Raw genomic sequence first — 22,185 nt, 5'->3', positions numbered from 1 at the left:
CCACATGAGTGTTTTTCTGGTTATTTTTTGGTTGATTTTAATGAGCTCTTTTTGAGAGTTCAACATTTTTGCTATGTCATTCCCATATTCTGGTAGTGGTAACGCATTATAAAAGTAATGATAACTTTTGTTCTACCTAACATATCCAAAAACCCAAATGTACAGTCTGAAGTCTGAATTCTTCTCGTTAACACACGGCAAGGCTTTCATATAAGCACTTAAAAAAGTGTATTTGTGTCGTTTGAGTTTGAAGGGCTTTAAACTGTTTATCTTGCCGGTGTATCTTTGCTGATTATGTCATTGTACGTAAAACAATTCAGACGATGCTTTGCAGAAATAAATTCTGCATTAATTCAGTGTGTATAAATAGTACGCATTATCATAAAGTCTCATACTACTGTATCTCTATCCATCCATCTAGAAATCTCTGTAGTTCAACTAGGGACCGTGGATGCCAATAGTAACCATTGTAGTTATTCCTATTTTTAGGACCGTGGTAGAACCTCCGGTCAACATTCACACTCTTATTTCCACACTATGGGCAATTTGGAAATTGGAAATCTCTTCTTCTTTGTCTTTCGGCTGATCCCTTTCAGGTGTCGCCACAGCGAATCATCTGCCTCCACCTAACCCTATCCTCTGCTTCCTCTTCTCTCACACTGCATCCATAAAGCTTCTCCTCTCTTTCTTTAGACCTCCTGCCTGGCAGTTCTCTGATTTTATCTCCAAAACATCTAACGTGGGTTGTCCCTCTGATGAACTCATTTTTTATCCTATCTATCCTTCTCACTCCCAAAGAGAACCTCAACATCTTCATCTCTGCTACCTCCAACTCTGCCTCCTGTCTCTTCTTCAGTGCCACTGTCTCTTAGCCGTAGAGCATCGCTTGTCTCAACACTGTTTTAAACACCTTTCCTAGTGTAAAGAAACCAGAGTACTCAGGAGAAACCCAAAAGTACAGGGAGAACATGCAAACTTCATGCACACAGACTCCGAGGCAGGAATCAAACCCAGACCCTGGAGATGCGGGGCAACATTGTTAAGCACCAAGTCACCGTGTCGCTCACATACAGTACTACAGTACCTAGTACAGTAAGCTAGTTCTCTTTTTTTTGGGTTCAGTGTCAGATAATCTACAACAAATTGCAATTTAAATGAAATCTTGGTGCTCTGATAACTCGTAGATATGATGTTTGACCTGTTTAGATCTTGATACTCATGTAAACTGATGCACATAGTTTAGAAAGATACTGAAGTGTCTTCTAAGTTGGAGTTTAAAACGCAAGTTGAGGTTGTTACTGCCGACTTCTGCTTCAGCTTAGTTAGACGGCAGCTTCTGGGCTGTATTTTAATAACTACAGTATAAAAGACCAACCAGACTTAATGGATTAATGATTTTGCAGGAAGCTAATATTGCCACTAATAGTGTATAATATTGCAGGGTACATGCCAAGAGGGGCGGCAGAAATTGGTTATACAGTTTTAATGGCCTCAAGCTATTGGGCCATTCCTCAGTTCGAACCCTGCTAACAAGGCTGAAAAATAGTAGCTAAAGTAATTTAATAATGTATAATAAATTAGGGTGCATTAATATAGGAGAATAAGGTAGAATATGATTGTTAGATAAGTAATCTGTCTAGTGAAAGTAGTTCTGCCAAAAGCCAGTGCACACTGTACCTTGGTCAATGTGTGTGGCGCAGCAGGAGGTGGAATTTAGATTGAGCCGCATGCGCTGTAAAGCAATTTAAGTTTCAGCCTACATATTTTTTGCAATTTATGTAAACCTTTCACAAAAAATAGCTTTTTTATGTGCTTCATAATACTACTCTTAAAGACCCCATGTCATGCTTTCATACAGTAGCTTCATGCTTAGACTGTTTCATTGGATTCAGAATACCACAGCAAAATTTTTTACTCGTACCAGAGGTTCAGCTCTTATTATACCCATCCTCCAATAGTTACACTGCTTGCTCATTTCACAGATGATTAAATACAAACTCCTTCATTTCTTGTACAAGCACTATATGCCCTTGTCCTATCTCTGAGCTCTTGTTGCCCTACACCCCTGTCCTGACTTCTACCGCTGTTCACTGAGACCAGATTGACCCCTGGGTAGCGAAAACACTTTTAAACATAAACACAACCTTTCAACCAACACTTCCGTTTTCCCTTCATTCTTGTCTTCTTGTGTACAGTATGTGTGCAATAATCTTTAAGCGTTAGGAAGGAACTATATAAACTCTTATTATTGTTGCTGAAACATGCGGTACATAATTTCTTAATATCTAAAGAATATACCGCCTGAAGTAAACTTCTTCAGACAACAAGAGATGAGTGTACAGTGATTAGCAGTGATGCTTTTGTTTCCAGATTCTTTAAAGAGACCAGGTGTAGGAGCAAAGTTTCACCCCTTTGCCTTACAATAGAAGTATATTAATAGCTAAAGGGAAATACAAATGAATTTCGATCCATTTGCTCCTCCTTTGGGATGCTAAGTAGAGATTGAACTGAGATGGGATTTAGGTGGCTTTTTGCTGCACTGTAGGGTACTGAGCACCTGTATATGTGTGATATTTTGCTCGTTTTGGTCCGGTCCCTTGTGTGCTTTACATTCCTTATATTAAACCAGAAAGAGGACAAGGCGTTTTGCACAGCTTCTACAAAAGGCCACCTGATTGTAATAACAGGGCCTCCTTTACCAAAAACAGGAAACTAATTTAAAATGTGGTTTGGATGAGGTAAGCTGACTACATGTGCTTTAAATAAGATGTGTGAAGGGAGGAGAAGACCTCAGGCATGGAACTGCTGTCTGCAACCATTTGATTGAACTGTGTGGTCTTTGCACCGTATCTCAATTTCATTTCATTTTTTTTTTTTCACCGTTTCTTTTAATATAGCAAGAAAGTTTTTTTGGACAGAATTTTTTTAAATCAAGGAAAATTCAGTTCAAAAGTTTGGCCTTGCCGTGTCCCTGCTTCACCTCTGTGCTGTGTGTTATTAATTATACATATGAGAGAACAGCTTGTGTGGACAGACTCTTCAGAAATGGGCTTGAGATATTTAACGGATTCAAGCTGATTACTTTGCGAAAACATGCCTTCAGCTTAATTGAAATAATTGGTAGATGGGCAGTCAGAATGCAACATATGTTTAGTCTAAATCTGCCCTCACCATCAGCCATGATTTTCTATTTTAGGTGCCAATTACTGGTGTTTTATGTCTGTCTGCGCACCTGTTTGGGGCCATCAGTGTGATTTTAGTCTTTAGCGGAAGAGCAATAAGGTGGCATTTACATTAAGCTATATCACAGCTCATTGGAATAAGACGCCTCTGTCTATGCCTTGGCCATATTATGAAATTGTCCCTCTCAGTTCTCCTCAGGACCTGGCTCATTCTCCTCTGGACTGGATCACCCCATCTCTCCGCCTTCATTAATCTCCTCACTATGCTAGCCAGCTTGATCAAATCCACATTTTATGATGATTGCAGTACTTAAAAGGCCATTTTTCAAACGTCTCCTCATACACCAGAAGCTGATACAATCATGATGGAAATTAGAGAGGTAGAAATACCTGGACCTACCTGGAAATGCGTGGAAATCAGAGGGGCAGTAAAAATTAACGAGGGACGACAATGTATTTTAATCCTCAGAGCAGATTTAAATGAACATTTCTTTCCCCCTTAACTGAACCTCACAGCAGTGTACAACCAGTTTGCTTTCTTTTTGACTTTATAAAGTTCCTCACCAAAAAGCGATTTCATTTTTCAACTAAAACAAGTTCCTAATTACAGGATTGAATTATTTAGAGTGCACAATCAATTCACTTAAAGTAAACCAAATTACATTATAAAATCTCATGAGGATGTCTGTTTTAAATAAAAGCAATTAGAATATGTGTAGTAGAACAGCACAGCGGTAGTTTGGATGTCTCAGAATGCCCATGACCTGGATTTGGTCCTACATATGTGATATGGTATGTGATAGGTCTCTAAGTTTGCTAGTTAGTTTCTGTTTATTTATGTTGTAAATTTATGTTGCATGTACTGTAGCGCCTTGGTCCTGGGGGAACATTTTGTTTCACTGTGTACTAACTGTATATGGTTGAAGTGACAATAAAAGCCTATTTGACTTGACTTGACTTGACTGCTCGATATGGTATATGTGATATCAAATCACATAAGCTGTATAAAATGAAATTGTGTCAATGCAACCCAGTTATTATGTTAATGCAATTCTACACATTTCAGTTCAATATGGTGTAAAATACAGTGTAATAAAATTCTTATCTTCATATTTTAAGAGCATCAATTCTTTTAATATAATTACCTTCCGTATAAGTGAAAAGAAACATGCACTTGTGGTTGATAAGGGGTATTCATCATAACTTTTACATAATGTGCATTACAAATGATAGCAAGGAATCATAGCTCATTATGCAGATCTGAGGGAAGCGGCATTCATTTTGTTTCACTTTGTGTTTCTCTTTTGCAAAGACTTTAGGCAATTTGCTGCTTGTTTTATTCTCCCAGTGCTAAATAGGAAGATTTTTTAATAATTCTATCAACTTGTTTTAAAGTCACTTCAAACTGTTTAAAAAATGGACTTTTAGTAGTTTTTTAGAATCCCTTCAGGGTAGTTAATTTGAATTTGTATATTGGTCAGAATATAAAACTTGTAATTGCAGTGGTTGTGTGTGTCATTCTTTAAACAAAGAGGAAGATATTAAAGTCTCGTAGGAAAATCGAGTGATGATCATGGGACTGTGGAACAGCTATTTGAACTAATTAATTATTCAATTTCGAAAGTCTTCAAAGCATGATTTGTGGGACTTTTGCCCTTGTTGATTATTGCGTTAAAACAAAATATACTATGTAATATTTATAACATATCCCTTTATATAAATACACTCCAGTGTATTTATTGCAGTAAAATCCTATCCTTGTTGGGGCAAGACTGCAAAAGAGTGTCCAGTGTTGTGTGTGTGTGTGTGTGTGTGTGTAACCCTCACATTAAACTATTAAGATAGGTGCGAGGACAGCTGTGAGAAAACACTACCAACACGCTAATCATCAGAAAGCAGGAATTACCCCGGCTCAGTGACACTGCCTTAAGACACGAGTGAAACTGAATCATTTACGTTGGAGTTATATTTAGTGCGTAATTGTTTCTCATGCGGTGTGCTAGGCTGACATGAAACAAGCCAAAGCTGAAGAAAAAGCTCTCAGATCAAGCTGTTTAAGCGTTAGCTTTGTGAGATTTAAGGTACGACTTTGATTTCTAGAGAAGTTACTGAAATGTGGTACCAAAAATGTGCATAGTCAGAAATGTCCGCTTCTTTTTTTTTTTAGGTTTTATGTTTTTCATGGTACCTTGCTGCTCACTTTCACATCATATTCTGCATGGCCAAAAGTATGTGGCCACCTGAGCATGTGTAGTTGGCACAGATTTGCAAGTACACATTTTGTATAGAATGTCTTTGTTTGCTGCAATATGAGCGAGCTCCAGGAAGACATGGTGTTTGGTCGAGATTCAAATAACCCAAGAGGCCTGCACAGAGACATGGCCTCAACCCCATTGAACGTCTTTGGGATGACCTGGAACACTGAACGCACAGCAAATGTGACATTAGTCTCGAAACCCTGTAAGCACATTAGGCCATGTCCATGGCGGGTGTTTTTTAAATGGGTACTATTTTTTCAAACAGAGATTTTTTTACTTCGTTTTTTAAAAATAATTCTGTCCACACGACCTACGTTTTAAAATATCTTATGTAACATCATTACCAGTTCCGCTTTGTAGAAGTCCGACGGGTCTCTTCCAAAACCACACTCGCTGGCTGCGGAGTCTGTGTGTCGTCAGAGTAGCTGCAGTGACCTTCGTAGTACATTCAGGCACCTCTGTTTGTTAACGTAATGTGTGAGTAACTGTGCGTGCATGTACACGCATGTAAAAAGTCCAGTAGGCAACGTTATATACCGTAAACTACTGTGAAGTCCACTTTTGCACAAATATCCACATAAGCAAAGCTGACATCAAATAAAGTAGACTAGCACACAGAGAATGACATCCCCGGCACACAAGGAGATGTTAAAACAAGCAAAAATCCCAGTTTCATCCCTGTCCACACAACACCACTGAAAACAGCGTTTTGGAAAATCTTCACTTTGGAAGGAGTTTTCCAAAAGCTCAGTTGTTAACGACCAAAACTGCATTTGCATGTGAACGAAAGGCCAAAACCGCAGATAAAAATCTCTGTTTTTGTGTGGACATGGCCTTAGTCTAAAAACTTGTGCACTACACGACCATGCACTAGTCTTAAAACACACTGTGAATTAAAAATTAGTTTTAAAATATTAAAAGCTGTTTACACCCCATACAGACTTTTTTTTTTCATTATTAACCAGAGCAGTTGTATGTTAAGTGCCTTGTTCAGGGGCCCCACAGCCACCGTTCCAAATTCTCAAAACAGGACTTGTTGACAAACAGTTGTAACCTATCACCACAGTTCTGAGACTGACGCACACATGGCTTTTAAAGTTTAATATTAATTTGTTCCTGCTTTTTAATGCTGTTGACTTTTGAGACAGTGTTTGTGATTGTGACTTTTTGTAACACTGTTTTTACTTCACTTATGCTCATGTGTCTAGTGGAATCCTCTTCAGACGAGTGAAGGTTATTATAACAGTAAAGGGGGACTAAATCTGCAATACTGTAGTATGTTCAAAAACATGGTCATGGGTCTACATACTTGAAAGGTGTTGATTTATTTTCACTAACAGTAGCATAGACTTTAAGTTATTATTAATGCAATTATTATAACAGTTTGCTCACACAGGGACAATGATCTATGGTATGATATACTTTGGTATCAAGTATGTTAAAATATATTTTTTATATTCAAATATTTAAAAATACTAATAAATAAAAATATATTTATATTTGGTGAATAAGTTTTCTGTTACATTAAATGACTATTTATGGCTACTGTACAGTAAGTGATAATAGGAATTAATGATTACATTAAATGCAGTTATAAATATTTAAAAAACATGATGTGTCAATGATGTGTTTCAAGACACATGTTCATCAGATTTTTTATTAATTATTTACAACAACAGACACCATTATATTTAATTTCTTAATGTGTCAATAATATTTAAGGAAAAGAGGATTTTAGATTCCTTTGAACTGTTTAGGTTTTCTTTAAGCTTGATTCTTTGCTTGCTTTGACCTTCATTATGTTCGGTGTTATGACATTGTGTACTGCAGATGCCTAATTCTGCAGCCTATTTACATTTTACAGGCTGAACCCAGACGCATGGCATTTATTTGAATGTTAATTATGGTATAATTTGATTTTGCACAAGCAAAGAAAACATTTGCACTTGTGCTAGATAGTAACTGTGTGATAGTAGCATTGCTTTTAGCAAAAGTCTTAAATACCCATTAATTGTTTTATATATTTTATGTCAAGGTTTTTTTTTTTTAAACTTGAGCAAATTTTTGACATAAAAAAAAAAAAAAAACTTGCATGACTGTTTTAAATACCAACTATGGATTGATCTATTTTTGTAGTCTATTTAGTTATTTGTTATATAGAGACTTTTAATTTAGGTTTATATATATATATATATATATATATATATATATATATATATATATATATATATATATATATATATATATATTAGTGTGTGTGTACAGTATGTACATATACACACTATTTAATTCAATTAAATTTTATTTGTGAAGCGCTTTTAACAATTGTCCTTGTTGCAAAGCAGCTTTACACAATCAAAAAAAATATATGAAAATTTGTATGAAATGTGAAAAATATGTATGAATTAAAATGATTAGATTGTCCCTGATGAGCAAACTGAGGGTGACGGTGGCAAGGAAAAACTCCATGAGATGGCAATAGGAATGCATTATGAGGGGAACCAGACTCATCAGGGAACCCATCCTCATTTGGGTGATGCTCAAGTTTGGGATCACTTTCCAACATCATGGTTGTTCTTGACTTTTATTTTTTTCTACACTGTAAAACAATGCTAAAACATGCAATTATCTATTTTAAACAGTTGATATTGAGATGTACAGTATCTGCTACTCATGATCTATAAAGCCTTCAAACTGCTCTAATCTAAGGTGCTGTTTGTTAATTGGTGATTTTTGAGGCTAGTAACTCTAAATGAACTTCTTCTCTGCAGCAGAGGTAAGTTTTGGTCTTGCTTTCCTGGGAAGGTCTTCATTAGAGCCAGGTCCTTCATGGTGCTTGATGGGTTTTGCAAATGCACTTGATGAACAGATGATATTGTTTTTGCAAGAACTTTTCCAGAAAGGCTGACCTTCATGGTTTAAAATAACAACTGACAGTTGTTGCTAAGTAATTACCTTATTCCATATGTTTTATTTTATAGTTTTAAAATCCCCAGTATTGTTGTAGAATGTAGAAAATAAATCACTAAACATAAACATAAAAATTTGCAAGTGATCCCAAATTTTTGAGCGGTAGTGTGTATATACAGTATAAGTGAAAATCAGAGAACCTCAACTGTACCCAAACAGGCATATATACATTTACTGCATCTGGCAGACATCCTTATCTAGAACAACCATGTTTTTAGCTCATTATACATCTGAGCAGTTGACGGTTAAGGGCCTTGCTCAAGGGCCCAACAGCAGAAACTTGGTGGTGCTGGGGTTTGAACTTGGGGCCTTCCGATCTGTAGGCCAGTGCCTTAACCACTGAGCTAAAATATAGGAAACTTCTCACACAAAGTAACTTGAGCTCTAAAACAAGCCAAGGACCTTGGAGCTATAAAGGCAGACACATTACCCACTGCACCATCCTGTCACTGCATTCATATATTCTGTAACTGTATTTTTTACTTAAAAAATAATAAAGTAATGTCCAGTTATCACTGTTATATTCTATCTATTCTGTTTTCTCATGTATCTCCAAATAAAAGTGTTTGCAATCTGCAAAAAACAAGTATTGTAAGTAACTGGAAAACCCTGTTTTTGTGATTTTCTAAACCAGATTTAAGGATGGCAGTGTATGACATCCAAGTGACTTGTGTCAAAAAAAAAATGTGCTGAGTTAGTGCAAAAATGTCAGGAAGAACCAGGAGACAAATATTAGTCTCCAGAGGAGGAGAGGATCCCAAAGCTGCTTAGAGGACATGCAAAGACGTTCAAAGCAAAAGCTGGGAAAGATATTAGAGAATATTTTAACCCATTTCAAAAGAGAAATACAAGGTCATTGTGTAATATTTGTGTCATATATTACTAATTGTTTTATCGGATAAACAATGTGCAACTCCTAGTCATGATCGTTAGTAGAACCATAAAACGTTAGCTTTGTGTTAGGATAATTATGTTATTAAACATTAAAGACTTGGAGTATTCAAGATAGAGCTGTTCCTGTAGCAGATACAAAATTCCAGCCTCAATGTTATTTGCAACTTGCAACAACAGCTCAGGCTCAAAACTCTAGACACACAAAGCAGGTCAGTCGAGCACTGAAGCATGGAGCACGTACAATACAAATCACCTATTTTCTGGTGCGTCACTCAAAACAAAGGTCCAAATCGCCTCTGAAAGTAGCTTCAGCACATGTGCGTCACAAGCTTCATGAAACAGGGTTGCCATGGACAAGCAGCCAGACACAAGCCTAATAACACGATGTGCAACGCCAATCATTGGCTGGTGTGGTGTAAAGCACACGGACACTGGGTGCTGGGGCTTAGGAAATGTGTTTTTGGAGTGTTGAATTAAGTTTTACTATTTGTAAATCTGATAAAGGCAAAGCTGGACTTGTCAGATGCAACAAGTATGCTGCCTATTGAAATTCATAGTGGCAACTGTAATGAACTTCTCTGCAGCAGAGTAAGTTTTGGTCTTGTTCCCCTGGGAAGGTCTTCATGAAAGCCAGTTTCATCATGGTGCTTGATGGGTTTTGTAAATGCACTTGACAATACTGTTCTTGCAAGAACTATTCCAGAAAGGCTGACCATAATGGTTTAAAATAACAACTGACAGTTGTTTTTGTTGTTAAGTAATTACCTAATTCCATGTGTAAAGGGATAATAGTCTTTTCAATACCCATTGCTCCCAGACAAGCACAATGTAAATACTCACTCACTCATTGTCTATACCGCTTTATCCTGTATACAGGGTCGCGAGGGGCCTCGAGCCTATCCCAGGAGCATTACGACAGGAGCCAAGGTTATACCCTGGACGGGGTGCCAGTCTATCCCAAGGCACACACACTCATTCACACACTACGGGCAATTCGGGCCACTGGGCTGCAATAAGCCACTGGGCTGCCCAATGTAAACACTACATAATAATCTGTGTGTATAGTGTTTAAAAAATATCTATAATTTTTTATGTACTGTATGCTGATACATTTGGGATGTAATGTCCAGGAAGCTCGTGGGTGTGTCACATACTTTAGGCCACATAGTGTATTTTTTTTATAGTGTATCCTTCCTCATCTGTTTTTTTTGTCTAGACCTTCTCAGACTCTTACCCTCCTTTTACCCTGCTCAGATGCCATAGCCAGTGGCCATTTCTAACACACACATACTGTACATACCTCTCTACCCTGATTCAGACCTTGCCCTGGCCCGCTTGAAGAGATGAGCACTAAATGTTGGGTTTTACCAGTTATGCTGGTCCGAATCCTCTGCCAAGTGTGTAGACCTCCAGAGGCCAGAGTGACGATGGGTTAATTGTCATTATGCTGAAATTTCATTCTTGTCATACTAAAAGGCTTTATTAAAATTGAAAAAAATCAGTGTTGTTAGAAGAGATTGATGTGCTTCTTGAAAGAGGGCGATCAAGATTTATGCTTCTATTGAACAAAAAATGAACCGGTACAACAAAGGCATAAAAAAACTGCCTAAGGGCTCAAAGTGGAACAACACTAGAAGAAGCAGTAGAAAGATTAGAGGATTAAGGGAAGATGAGATAAAAGAGAGAGTGAGGGCGAAAACGAGATGATGCCTCTACCGCCTTTTGGTTTGTCCTTGTGTTCAGGATCAACACTACTGGGACGCATAGTGCTGAGACACCTACCTGAGTGGTTTGATGTTTTTGTGTTTGTGCGCTGAGTGGATCATTCTCACTTGCTTAGATAGAGGGATGAAGAGAAAGTTAGTTATTCTCAGGCAGTCCTGTCTGCTTTGAAAGGTAAGAGAGGGAGAGAGAGATAGTGAGAAAAGTCTCTCAAGTGATCTTTCTTTTTCTCACCGAGATAAACTGGGTCAGAAGCTGTCAGTCACGATGCTGGGGTAAAGTATGAGGATGTCTAATGGGGTTATGAATCCCACACCATCCTCATCAGTTCAGATACATATTTCAGAGACAATATTTATTATTAATGAAAATGTATGAGCCGGCTCACATATTAATCATTCTCTATATTTAGTGTATTACACAAAGCTAACCTTTTACAACAAAAAAAGCCACTTGAAAACAGGACACAAATAAATATGTTTCAGGTCTCTAGTTAACAGAGGTATTAGAGGTATTATTGTGGTGCTAAATAAAGACCGTAGGTGAGAGGAAAGGGCGTGAGAGCTTGAGCTTGAAATTACCCAATACATAAAAGGTTTAATTAGAACTTCTTACAACTCCAACTAAATGAACCATGCACACACTGACACACACACACACACACACACACACATACACAGAGACAGGCTCAATAGAACGTCCATCATGTTAATTACTACCTCAGGCCTAAGGAAGAGCAAATGAAAGCGTGGCCAGGAGAGATCTCTGGAAGCAGATGCTCAGAGACGCTTCTCCACCGATGGGTAAAGTAAGCTCCCTCTTCGCCTCTCCCTTATCCTCTTCCTCTTAAGCTATTTCTCAGCCCTCTATTAGTCTCCTGCTCCTGTGCTGAAGCATTACTTACTGTAGTCTGGAAACAGTCCAGCAAACAGCTATTAACGACGAGTGATTCCTTTCTCCCACCAGATCGTGTTACACCAACGAACAACGCCAGTCTACGGATCTCGGTGGGATTTTTAGATGAATTCATTAATTGATTTTTTCCGCCCTTTTACTAACTAGTCGCTTTTGCCCAAATTACATTTAGCCCACTTTAGGGAAAGCGCTGTGTTGCAATTTGATTGTGCTGTAGAAAACACATTTTATTAGTTCCATATTGTTTCCCTGTGTGTGCTGGTGGGGAAACAGAGGGCTACAGTATACTGTAGGTCTTGCTCTGATGCAGAGGGCTCTTCAGTGTGCATAATGTTGCATGCTCGCTTCTCCTTGAGCAGACTATCATAATGTATCGCCGCTGACGCACAGGCACTGGGTGCGCCCGTCAGTCTGAGTCATCCCAGCCTGCCCACATGAAACATATACGCACACACACCCTTTATTACATCTCAACACTTCTGTTTAGATGACTAAAGCATTTGCTTTACATGATATAAAATGTTTGATTTTAAATGTATAATTAAAATCTAACTGAGCCAACAATGATCGGGTACTATGATAGGCTGAACTGTAAAAAGTTTACACTTTATGCACACACCATGTACAAATGTAGTCATATTATCCTGTTCTCGCTGGGGGCCAGATATTCCCAAAATATCTGATATTCCAAAAGGATATCTGACAGTGTTGACCTTGTGGAGACATTTAGATTGTCCCCATTAGAAAAAGAGGACAGTTTGTAAAGAGTTATATTTGTGAATAGGCATTGCACTGGTTGCATCAATAATCAATAGTATTAATATTTCCACGTGGGACAGGTCCGCAGAAACCTATTAAGTCGTACAGGTGTATGCGATTATTTCTATTGCAAAATTTTCGATATTTTTGATATTAAATATAGCAATATTGAACAGATTATATATCTATTGCAATTGTACTCCTGAGTGCTTATTAATCTTTCTCGATAAGTGTTAAGGGAGCGTACATCTATCTCCGTCTTTCCTCTCTTGCTCTTTTTTTGTGTCCTTATGCCCCATGTACCAACTTCTACTCCTCCCTCCACCGCTTCCTCACTTCATTGTTCATTTACGGTGCATTGTAAATAAAATAAAGAAGGTGGAAGAAAAGGGCAAAGGGCAGCACCAGGATAGAATCTCTAATCCATCTCCCTCCCTTGTCTTTATCCTGAGTCCTGGTTGACTCGTACCTTCCATCCCGAGGTGTAAAATTAATCTCCACACCTTTAACGCTTTCTGCTAATGGCAGGACGATGATGTGTGTGCATTCGCATGGTTCAGTGACTCTTGTGTAGCAGCAGACTCCAAATAAATGCCTGCGTCCTATGTTTAATTTGACTTTGTGCCCTTGGGTCAATTTCTTTACCTTCAGCATCTTTCTAAGCATCTTACTTTTTTTTTTTTTTTCCTGTTTTAAGTAAATTTTTTTGAAGAACACCATTTTTATGAGACTAAACCAGGCCAGCGCAGTAGAACCGCTGAGAATTTATAGACATAATGGCAAATCTGCTCGGCAGTCCACTAATGCTGCTGCCAGAGCTTCGGGGAAAAATAGCTGAGAACAGCGCAGCGGAGAGCAGAATGCTCTGGCAGTGCTCTGGGTTTTTGTCTCCGTGCGAACGTGTGTGCGTCTCTAAGCGAACGTTCAGTGTGTGGTTAAGGTAGAGATGTACAGTAACGTTTGCTGCAGTGTTCTTGTATGCGACTAAAATCTGACTCCAGGCGCAGACTTGGAGATCGTTTCATCACACTGGGAGAAATAAAGCGATGTTGAAAATGAGGGGGAAAAAGGAAATAGACTGAGATTCCTTACATAACCTCTCGTTTTATTTAGCCCAGTCAGGGATTTCGAAGCTCCTTATTTATTTTAACTCCGCACAGATTCTTCGAGTATCAGCTCTGAAAAGTGTTTTTTATTTATTTATTTTGAACTAATCCATACAAAGTCTTTGCTAGTAAAGACAGTCCAGAGTTTACTTTTTGATTTTCATTTTTAATTGGAGCAAATTAAGCTGTTGGTTTGAGATACTGTCCGTTTACAGGGACAGAACCTTTAACTACATGGACACATGCTCGAAGAATTTAATAAGGATATAACTTTTTTGACGTGCACAAAGTACTTCTCCATGCTGCGAAGCATCTCATTTGCTGGAAATTATGATAATTGTAATATAATAATAATAATAATATGAAGGTTTTTCTTTCCAGCATTGCGGTTAGGCTAGTGTCCCCGGTCTTAACTGACAAATTCTGCTGTATGTGTTGTGATTGCTTATAAGATGTCTCCTCTACAGTATGATTGGTTAGATGCTTTGCTACATTTGGAAGTGGTGAGCCAATTAGTGCCTCTTCTTCTGCGAAATAAGGCAGATGTGTCAATGAGTCAATAAAAGTCGAAATAAAAAAAAAAAAAAGATGGGAGAGAGTTACTGATCAGGGAATTGTCGCATCACATAATGTTGCCGTCTAATGTTGGGTGTGTATTTAAGGATTTGATTTTGTTTCACATTTTAAAAAAATGCTTGCTCAACAGTAAATGGCTTGTGCTGAAATATTAATGAGTGTGTAGATCCTGTTTACAAGTAGAGGTGCATCGTAGATGTGCTTTAGTCGTGCTGTTGGTTTACAAAAAATGCCAGATCAGAGACACTTATGAAGAAGACTCTCATGCATAGTGAATACATACACACATACATGCACTGTATATGCCTTCACCCAGAAACAGACAGAGGTTTACAGATGCACTTAAACATATCTACTTGGCGTAACAATCACAGAGATGTGATCTATTTCGCTTGCATGCTGTTTTCAGTATCAGCACTTTATAGTTATATCTCTGCACACTGCAACAACCGTTTCTCCCTCCTCCTCTTCCTCTCTCTCTCTCTCTCTCTCTCTCTCTCTCTCTCGCTTCTCTGTGGTCACAGCTCTCTCTCTCACTAGCACTTCTTTTCTTTAAGTGCTCACTACTCCCTCTCTCCCGCTCTCTCTCTCTCTCTCTTTCCTTTCTCTGCGGATCTGCAGTTCCCTTCTTTAACCTTTTCCCTTTCCCTCCTCTGCTCTGTCCCATTTGCGGGGAACTTGCTCCTGAAGTGGGCGGCTGTTAAAAGGTGCTGAATTCCTGCTCTGTTGGGAGGATTAAGTGGAGTGGGCACCTGGCATGCGATCAGTGGATACGGGCTGCCAGGACTTTCTCACATTGTTTGAAGGGGATTGGAGCACTGCAGTCATCTTGGCCAAAGGGAGTAGGTGCAGGATGGGGCCAGGGAGGCATGCTGTGATGTGCTGATCTGTGGGTGGGGGTGAGTGAGTGTGTCCGTGTGTGTGTGTGGGTGGGTGGGTGTGTTGTGAAGATGCTGAAGTAAAGTGGCTGTGGCGCTTCTGGACACACTGTGCCTCATCATGGGATGGGTCATGTTGGCGTGATGCCCCATTTAATTTTTGCGTTGTGAGTCTACAAAGTAAATATCATACACAAAGCTGGATTTGACACCCTTACATTTAGTGATCTTATTCTTGCTTTCAGGTACTTTGGCACCTTGACATCTTTCGCAGAAGCTTCCGGCAACTGACCACACACAAGTGCATGGAGGACTCGTGCATCTTCTGTGCTCTTAAGGTAAGCGGATATCCAGCTGTTAGGGTGGGTGGGGATGGGCTTCTAGAGTCGGACGTGTTTGCATATTCAAAGTCAACGTTTTGAAGAATGCACTCCATGTATACGTACTGTGTAGGTATACCTCAATGGTACGTGTAGCAAAGTTATTTAAATCAGTAAGCTTAAGTATTTAAACTAGTAATCATTTACTTTTTAACATTGCATTAGAATATATGGTTAAAAGTTTTCAGGCACACCCCATTACAGATTTTTCTTCCTTTTTGCTGTTATACCCACTTCCACCATACTGGAAAGACTTTCTACTAGATTTTGGCGCATGTCCCATGGGAATTGTGCTCATTCAGGGCTCATTCCCACTGACCAGCTATGGGATGAACTGGACCGCTGACTTGTCACCTGACGTCAGTGTCTGACGTCACTCTTGTGATGACTCCTAATGAGCACAATTCCCACGGTCATTCTTCAAAGCGGTCACGTTATCCCGTAGCTGTTCAGTGGGGTTGAGGTCAGGGCTCTGTGCAAGTGAAGTTCTTTCACTCCAATCTTGCTGAACCATGACTTCATGAGCCTCACTTTGTGCACAGGTGCATTGTCATGCTGGAACTGGGTTAGGCTAAATGGTTTTAGTTAAAGAGGGGAAAAAATATACTGCTACAGCACACAACGACATCCTGTATAATTATGTGCTTCCAACCAGTACAGTATATGGATGAGTTGTCCATAACGTTTTGGCCATATTGAGTATTTATTACGCAATGTAATTCAGAATTGCGATAAAATAGAATTATATTTTATATAGTCTTTAGCGTGGCTAAACACCAGGGGTAAAATTATTGGTTATTTCCTTTTTTTCATATTCTGCCAAATAATTGGAGTAAATATTTGAGTATTCTGCATACTATTGACAAAAGTCGATTCACTTATGAATTGTGGTTCTTTGGTATGCTGATTCATGTATCAAAACACTGACTCCAAATGTTTTTTATTTATTTAATTTTTGCATTTATAATAGAGATACACCAGTTCACCGGTTGCGATCACTGGCTGGTTTTTGGCTTGCCTGGCTGAAAAACCGATCAGCCTTGGATATAACTTATTTTGTGATAAGTGCACAAGCTTCCAAATGGTGCCACAGAAATGCATTTTTATGGTATTACATTATCAAAAGTTGTGTGTATCTGGAAATTGAGTCATGTAACCTGGACTTCTTTCTTCTTAGGTAGATATGTTTCACTACTCATCCAAGCAGCTTACATTACTCAGTTGTTTACTCAACTTTCAGATAATCTCACCTGGCTAACCGTGTAAAAACTTTTGTTAGACCTTTTTTCCAAACTCAAAGGCTTTGGAGGCATTTAAGGTGGTAGAACGTCAGTGTTTCATTATAATCCTACAGGTGGTACAGTCTGAACCGTTCACACATTGGCATCTCGTGCGGTAGGAGTGAATTAGTTGGTAAGTTTGATCAGAAGTAATAATGGTAGATACGTGCTGCTTAGTATAAATTTAGCTGCTGGTTTAATTTTACTTTAGGTTAGATGTTAAACTTTTGTATTTAAAGTTATGTTTGTATTTCCTAAATGCCGCCCTTGGTTTTTAAGTGAGAAAACTAATGCTATAATGAATGGGCTGCATCGAATTACTCATGTTTAATACAGTTGTGAAGCTAGAATAAAGCTATGGTTTTGAGTTCTGACATCTTTTATTTTTTATTTTAAAGGTTCATGGTCTTTTTGTAGCAATTTCGCAATATTGCAATAAAAATCGCAATATTGATAGGATCGGCACTTAATATCGTATCGGGTGGTCACTGGCGATTTCCATCCCTAATAGGTAGCATTTAAGAAAACTAAAGAGCAAAATTGACTGTGCTGTTTGGGTAGAACGGTAGGAATAAACCTCCTTTCCCTGTCTCCTATAGGAATACCGGGCAATCAGACTTCTGTGAACTTGTGTATGAGGAAGAGGGCAGATAGTCCTTTTTAAAGGGTGTGAAGTTTGGCCCAACATGTCTCTAAGGGAGCATGGGTTTGCCCCCCACTTCCTGGTTGGTAACTGTCATGTGATAATGGGAATTGTCCAGTGAACAAACTGGGGAAAATTATTATGGGAAGAAAAGAGAATGAATAATCTGAAGGGGACGTATTTTATAACTGGCTTCATGGACGTGTCTTTCACTGCGCTGGTATGTCATGACTTTAGGGTCGTATTGAGAGGATTTAGAGTTGCGTTTTAAACCACATAGTAGTATGCTTACATACATAGTAATGACACCAATGCTGTGCTGACAAACTGTTCAGTCTGTTGGTATTAGGTTTGGGATATGGCGAAAGGATTTTCGACACCAATGGTGGAATTATTGCTTTGTTTTCTCAGTATGACAGAAGTACTTAATTAATACTAAAGAACTACTTCATAATAATTTATTAATAATGATAATAATAATAATAATAATAACGTTTTGCTCAATAATGTGACTGTTACAGGTTGGTTTGATTGAGGTGAAAAAGCAAAACCTCTTGGTTGCTGTGTTCTACTCACAGCTCACTGCTCTGCACTGAAGAGACGTCTCACTGTATCTACAGTATGAGACTGATTAATGCAAACCTGCAACCACCAACCATAAATAGTTAACAAAATTCAGTGTAGAGAGCAGAACTATGACCTCTGAATGCTTCTGATCCGTGTGTTTTATTAGCTAATCTGCACTCCCTTCCTGCATATTACTAACAGGCTCGTACATTTAGTTTTCCAGCTTGTCTGAGACTTTATGCACACGCAGGATTAGCACTAGGAATGCATCAGTAACATATTTCGAGACTATTTGTAAATATATGCTAGTTTTTTTGTTTGGAATTGGTCAATATCGGTGCTGATACTGATGCCAAAAAGACTAACCTAATTGCTTTATTAATGATGACGGGTAATCTGATTACGGTCGTTCATTAACTGCCCTCAGAATTAGAGAGCAAGTCAATTTTGGCTCCAGGCCTCATACATACCTCAAACTCGCCTGGTCCTTTACATTTACATTTACGCCTTTGGCAGACGCTCTTATCCAGAGCGACTTACATTTTTATCTCATTATACATCTGAGTAGTTGAGGGTTAAGGGCCTTGCTCCAGGGCCCAACAGTGGCAACTTGGTGGTTGTGGGGTTTGAACCTGGGATCTTCCAAACCGTAGTCCAATGCCTTAACCACTGGGCTACCCCTGGCCCCCTTTACCTGATGTGCAACCCTTATATAATAAATTAATAGTGAAATCTTTGTTTCATTAAAGGGCTACTGGACAAAAGTTGCAGCAGCATCTCCATGGCCAATGCAGATTTGTGATTGATCGCACTTTCACTTGATCATCCATACAACATGATTGCTTCTGTTTAGCCCACTGCAACCTTGTTTTCTTATGTTTTAGTGTTAGTGCAGGATTTCATTTGGCTTTTCTATATGCAATGCCAGTTCATTCAGCTGATTTCTTTTTTTAAGTTCTGTCAAAAACATTGAAACTGACACATCTTTCTTAGCCTAACGTGTGTTTTCTTTTTTTAACCTTCTCGATTTTTATGCCTGCACCAAATTTTAGACATTTTAACAACTCTGTGTTATATTTCCTTTTTGGAGGTCTTCCGTCGTCTCAAGTGACAGCTCCTAAATTTGTTTTAGAAATGCAAATTTCAGCTTCTGAGTGGCATAACAGAAACGTGTTCACCCTGTCATCCGCTAGTTTGATTGCTATCTGTAGCCAGGAGTGTAGATAGATTAGATTGGCTATGCAAGCAGACGGGGTGGATAGCGCTTGCCTTCTATATGTTATATCATCCTCAACATTGTGTGAGCAGCAGTTTGTAAAGATGCGGTCGGCTGGCATCATGTGTCTCCAAGGAAGCACGTAATAGCTCTGTCGTAAAAGCACCCTCCCTGGTTGGAAGTTGTCACCTTAACAAAGAAGAGATTAGGGTAGGAACTGGCGATAAATAAATTAAGTAGAAAATCGGGGAACAAAAAAATAAAAAATAAAACTCGGTTCCTGCACAACAGTGCCCTTATACACAAAGTGAGCTCCATAGAGACATGGTGTACCAAGGTTGGAATGGAAGAATGGTCTGCACAGAGCGCTGACCTCAACCACACTGAACACCTCCGGGATAAACCGAAGTACCAACCTCGCCGCTAACACTCGTGACCTCGCTGATGCTTTTGTGGTTGAATGAACGCTCCAAAATTTAGTGAGAAGCTTCCCCACAAAAATGCAAATTATTAAAACAGAAAAGCTGGAATGAAAACCTTCGACCTTTGACCTGCAGATTGCTTTATGAAAATTTACAAATTTTAAATGCCAGCTATCTGGAATTTTAAATTGTTAATATGTGCATAAATGAAAAAACAGTTACCTAGTTAAAAAAAGGTAAAAAGCAACAGACATATAGACTTCTGGTAAATCTATATAAAAAAAATAGCCTGTGATGTTAAGAGTTTATAAAAAAAAATTGGATATTTTGCATAAGAAACATTCCATAGTATATGTGATATGAACAGACAGTGTAATGTTACTGCTAATATGTGGCTGCCTGAAGTTCTCCATCTCAAGCGCAGGAAGCCGATTCACTGCATCACTCTCCCTAATGGAATTTAGTTTGTCTTCATCATCACCTTCATCATCTCTCCTCCCCTCTCTCTGGTCACTGGGTCTGTTGAGAAACATAGTTTCTTGGATTAATAAAGAAGCAACATTAACAAGAGTTGGCAAGACAAGGAGCAAGAAGGGTAAAATATGTTTCATGTCCTGAATTATGTGCACACATCTCAGTCTCGCACAGCGTCCTGTGCCAGCGTCGCCCCCGCTTTAACTGTGGAAGATATTTATGGGTGTTGTTTGGCTAAAAGCTGACAGTTTTTTTTTTTGAGTGACTCTAATTTTAGCTGTGGCTCCACATGAAAAGGGCTTCTTGTCATTTTCGGTTGGATGTTTATTCCTGAAAATAACAACACCTCCGCCAGCTGTATATTCCTATCACCTCTCTGTGTAAAAAGCTTGGCGTGAATTGAGGAAAAACCTGAAAAGGTCTGATGGATAGAGCAGCTTTTTTTTTTATCTCCCTTTCAGTCTTTTTACATCTTTTCGTCGACTGCTGACACTTTTTTAATCTCTACTGAGTCCTTTAGCTGTTGCCACGACTACAGTACCTGTTACCTTGACTACTTCTAACCAAAAATGTTTTATCTTAATGGCTTTACTTAATGGCAGTTTAAGCCATGATCACAGTTTGCTCAGTCTAAAAAGTTTAAATTAATCATGTATAATGACAATTTTAAAATAGTCAGATTACGTAAACATGCATGTTGAAATAAAGAAAAGCATGACAAAGTTGTTAGAGGCAGATTATCCATTTTTATTATATCTCAAACATTACAATATAACAAATGTTCGAATAAAATCTCTTGAATGGGACCAACCTGGCATGCAGTGGCCATTCAACACACCTGGCGATGTTTCCTCAGTCATCTTTTTGACCATGCTGAATGTGCCATCATCGCACACAGCAGGATAACTGCACTGCGGTTATGGAAAGCCATTATAATCAAACTTGGTTATATGATTAATTTGCGTTAGATTAATCACAAATGCGTCAACGTGGTAATATTAACAGCTCTCATTTTAAATAAACACAGATAAGCTATCTTCACATTGCCAGCCTAAAGTGACTTAAATAAAAAAATGTTTTTACCCTATTATGAATTATGACACAGATCAGATTTTTTTTGTGCTGTCTGAATCTGCACAAATTTGATATTTTCATTTGGATTTAAGTACCTTTTGCATGTGGTCCTCGTTCTGACATATGTCTTATATGTAGTGATGTGACTTGAATGATAATAGTCAGATTGGAATGCATTTAACCATATGCCTCTGTACATGTACAGTATGGAGCGTTAATGCCATCAATCAACACCGTAAGAACGGGGATTTCATAGAAGTGCTAGCACTAGCAACAGTTGCTAAAACACAAATATGACGTGTTTTAAACAAGATGGCACAAGCAAAGACATATCGTTGTGATTTTCGGAGGGCAGACATGTCCACATTAGAGTCACAATTATAAAAAGTAATTATGTGAAGAACGTAAAATGTCATGACATATAAATCTGATTTGACTAACAAATTGAGCAGTGTGATTTGTAATGTAAAAGTAGCCTTAGAGCCACTTGGGCTTTTTTCATGCTTGTGTTTTTTTTCCACATACTTTAGTTCCTTTGCCCCAGGTTTGGTATGTTGGAGGAGTTTTATTTTAATTCTTTATTTACTTTATTAGCCAGGGGCTTGCATTTTCATAAAAACCTTTTTACCTTCTTAGATCAGCTTTTTTTTACCCCGGGCAGTCTAGCACTGCTACCTTTGCAACTAGACTGTTTAATAAAAGCAGTTTGGAAATTTAGAAATTTTCTGTATAAAAACCAAAAATTGTGGTTCTCACAACACAAGCCCATGGTTCCTGACTGACTGTATTTAAAGTATAAATCCAGGCCAAATATACAGTATAAACACCCTTACTGCTTTCCCTTTTATACTTTTATACATACTGTATGT

The 22,185-nt window shown here is 38.4% G+C and overlaps 1 protein-coding gene across 7 annotated transcripts in view; it reads left to right on the top strand.

Moving 5' to 3' along the window:
• Positions 1 to 22,185, top strand: part of usp54b (ubiquitin specific peptidase 54b) — a 136,029-nt gene that overhangs the window by 55,319 nt on the left and 58,525 nt on the right. For all 7 annotated transcript variants that reach the window (XM_053511509.1, XM_053511504.1, XM_053511503.1 and 4 more), the window contains one exon: positions 15,506 to 15,598. In XM_053511509.1, coding sequence (XP_053367484.1) covers positions 15,566 to 15,598 — 33 coding nt within the window. In that variant the 5' untranslated portion in view covers positions 15,506 to 15,565. The remainder of the gene's footprint in view (positions 1 to 15,505; positions 15,599 to 22,185) is intronic.

Source organism: Clarias gariepinus, chromosome 14 (genome assembly GCF_024256425.1).
Source record: "Clarias gariepinus isolate MV-2021 ecotype Netherlands chromosome 14, CGAR_prim_01v2, whole genome shotgun sequence".
NCBI lineage: Eukaryota > Metazoa > Chordata > Actinopteri > Siluriformes > Clariidae > Clarias > Clarias gariepinus.
This window is presented reverse-complemented; position numbering and strand designations above follow the sequence as displayed.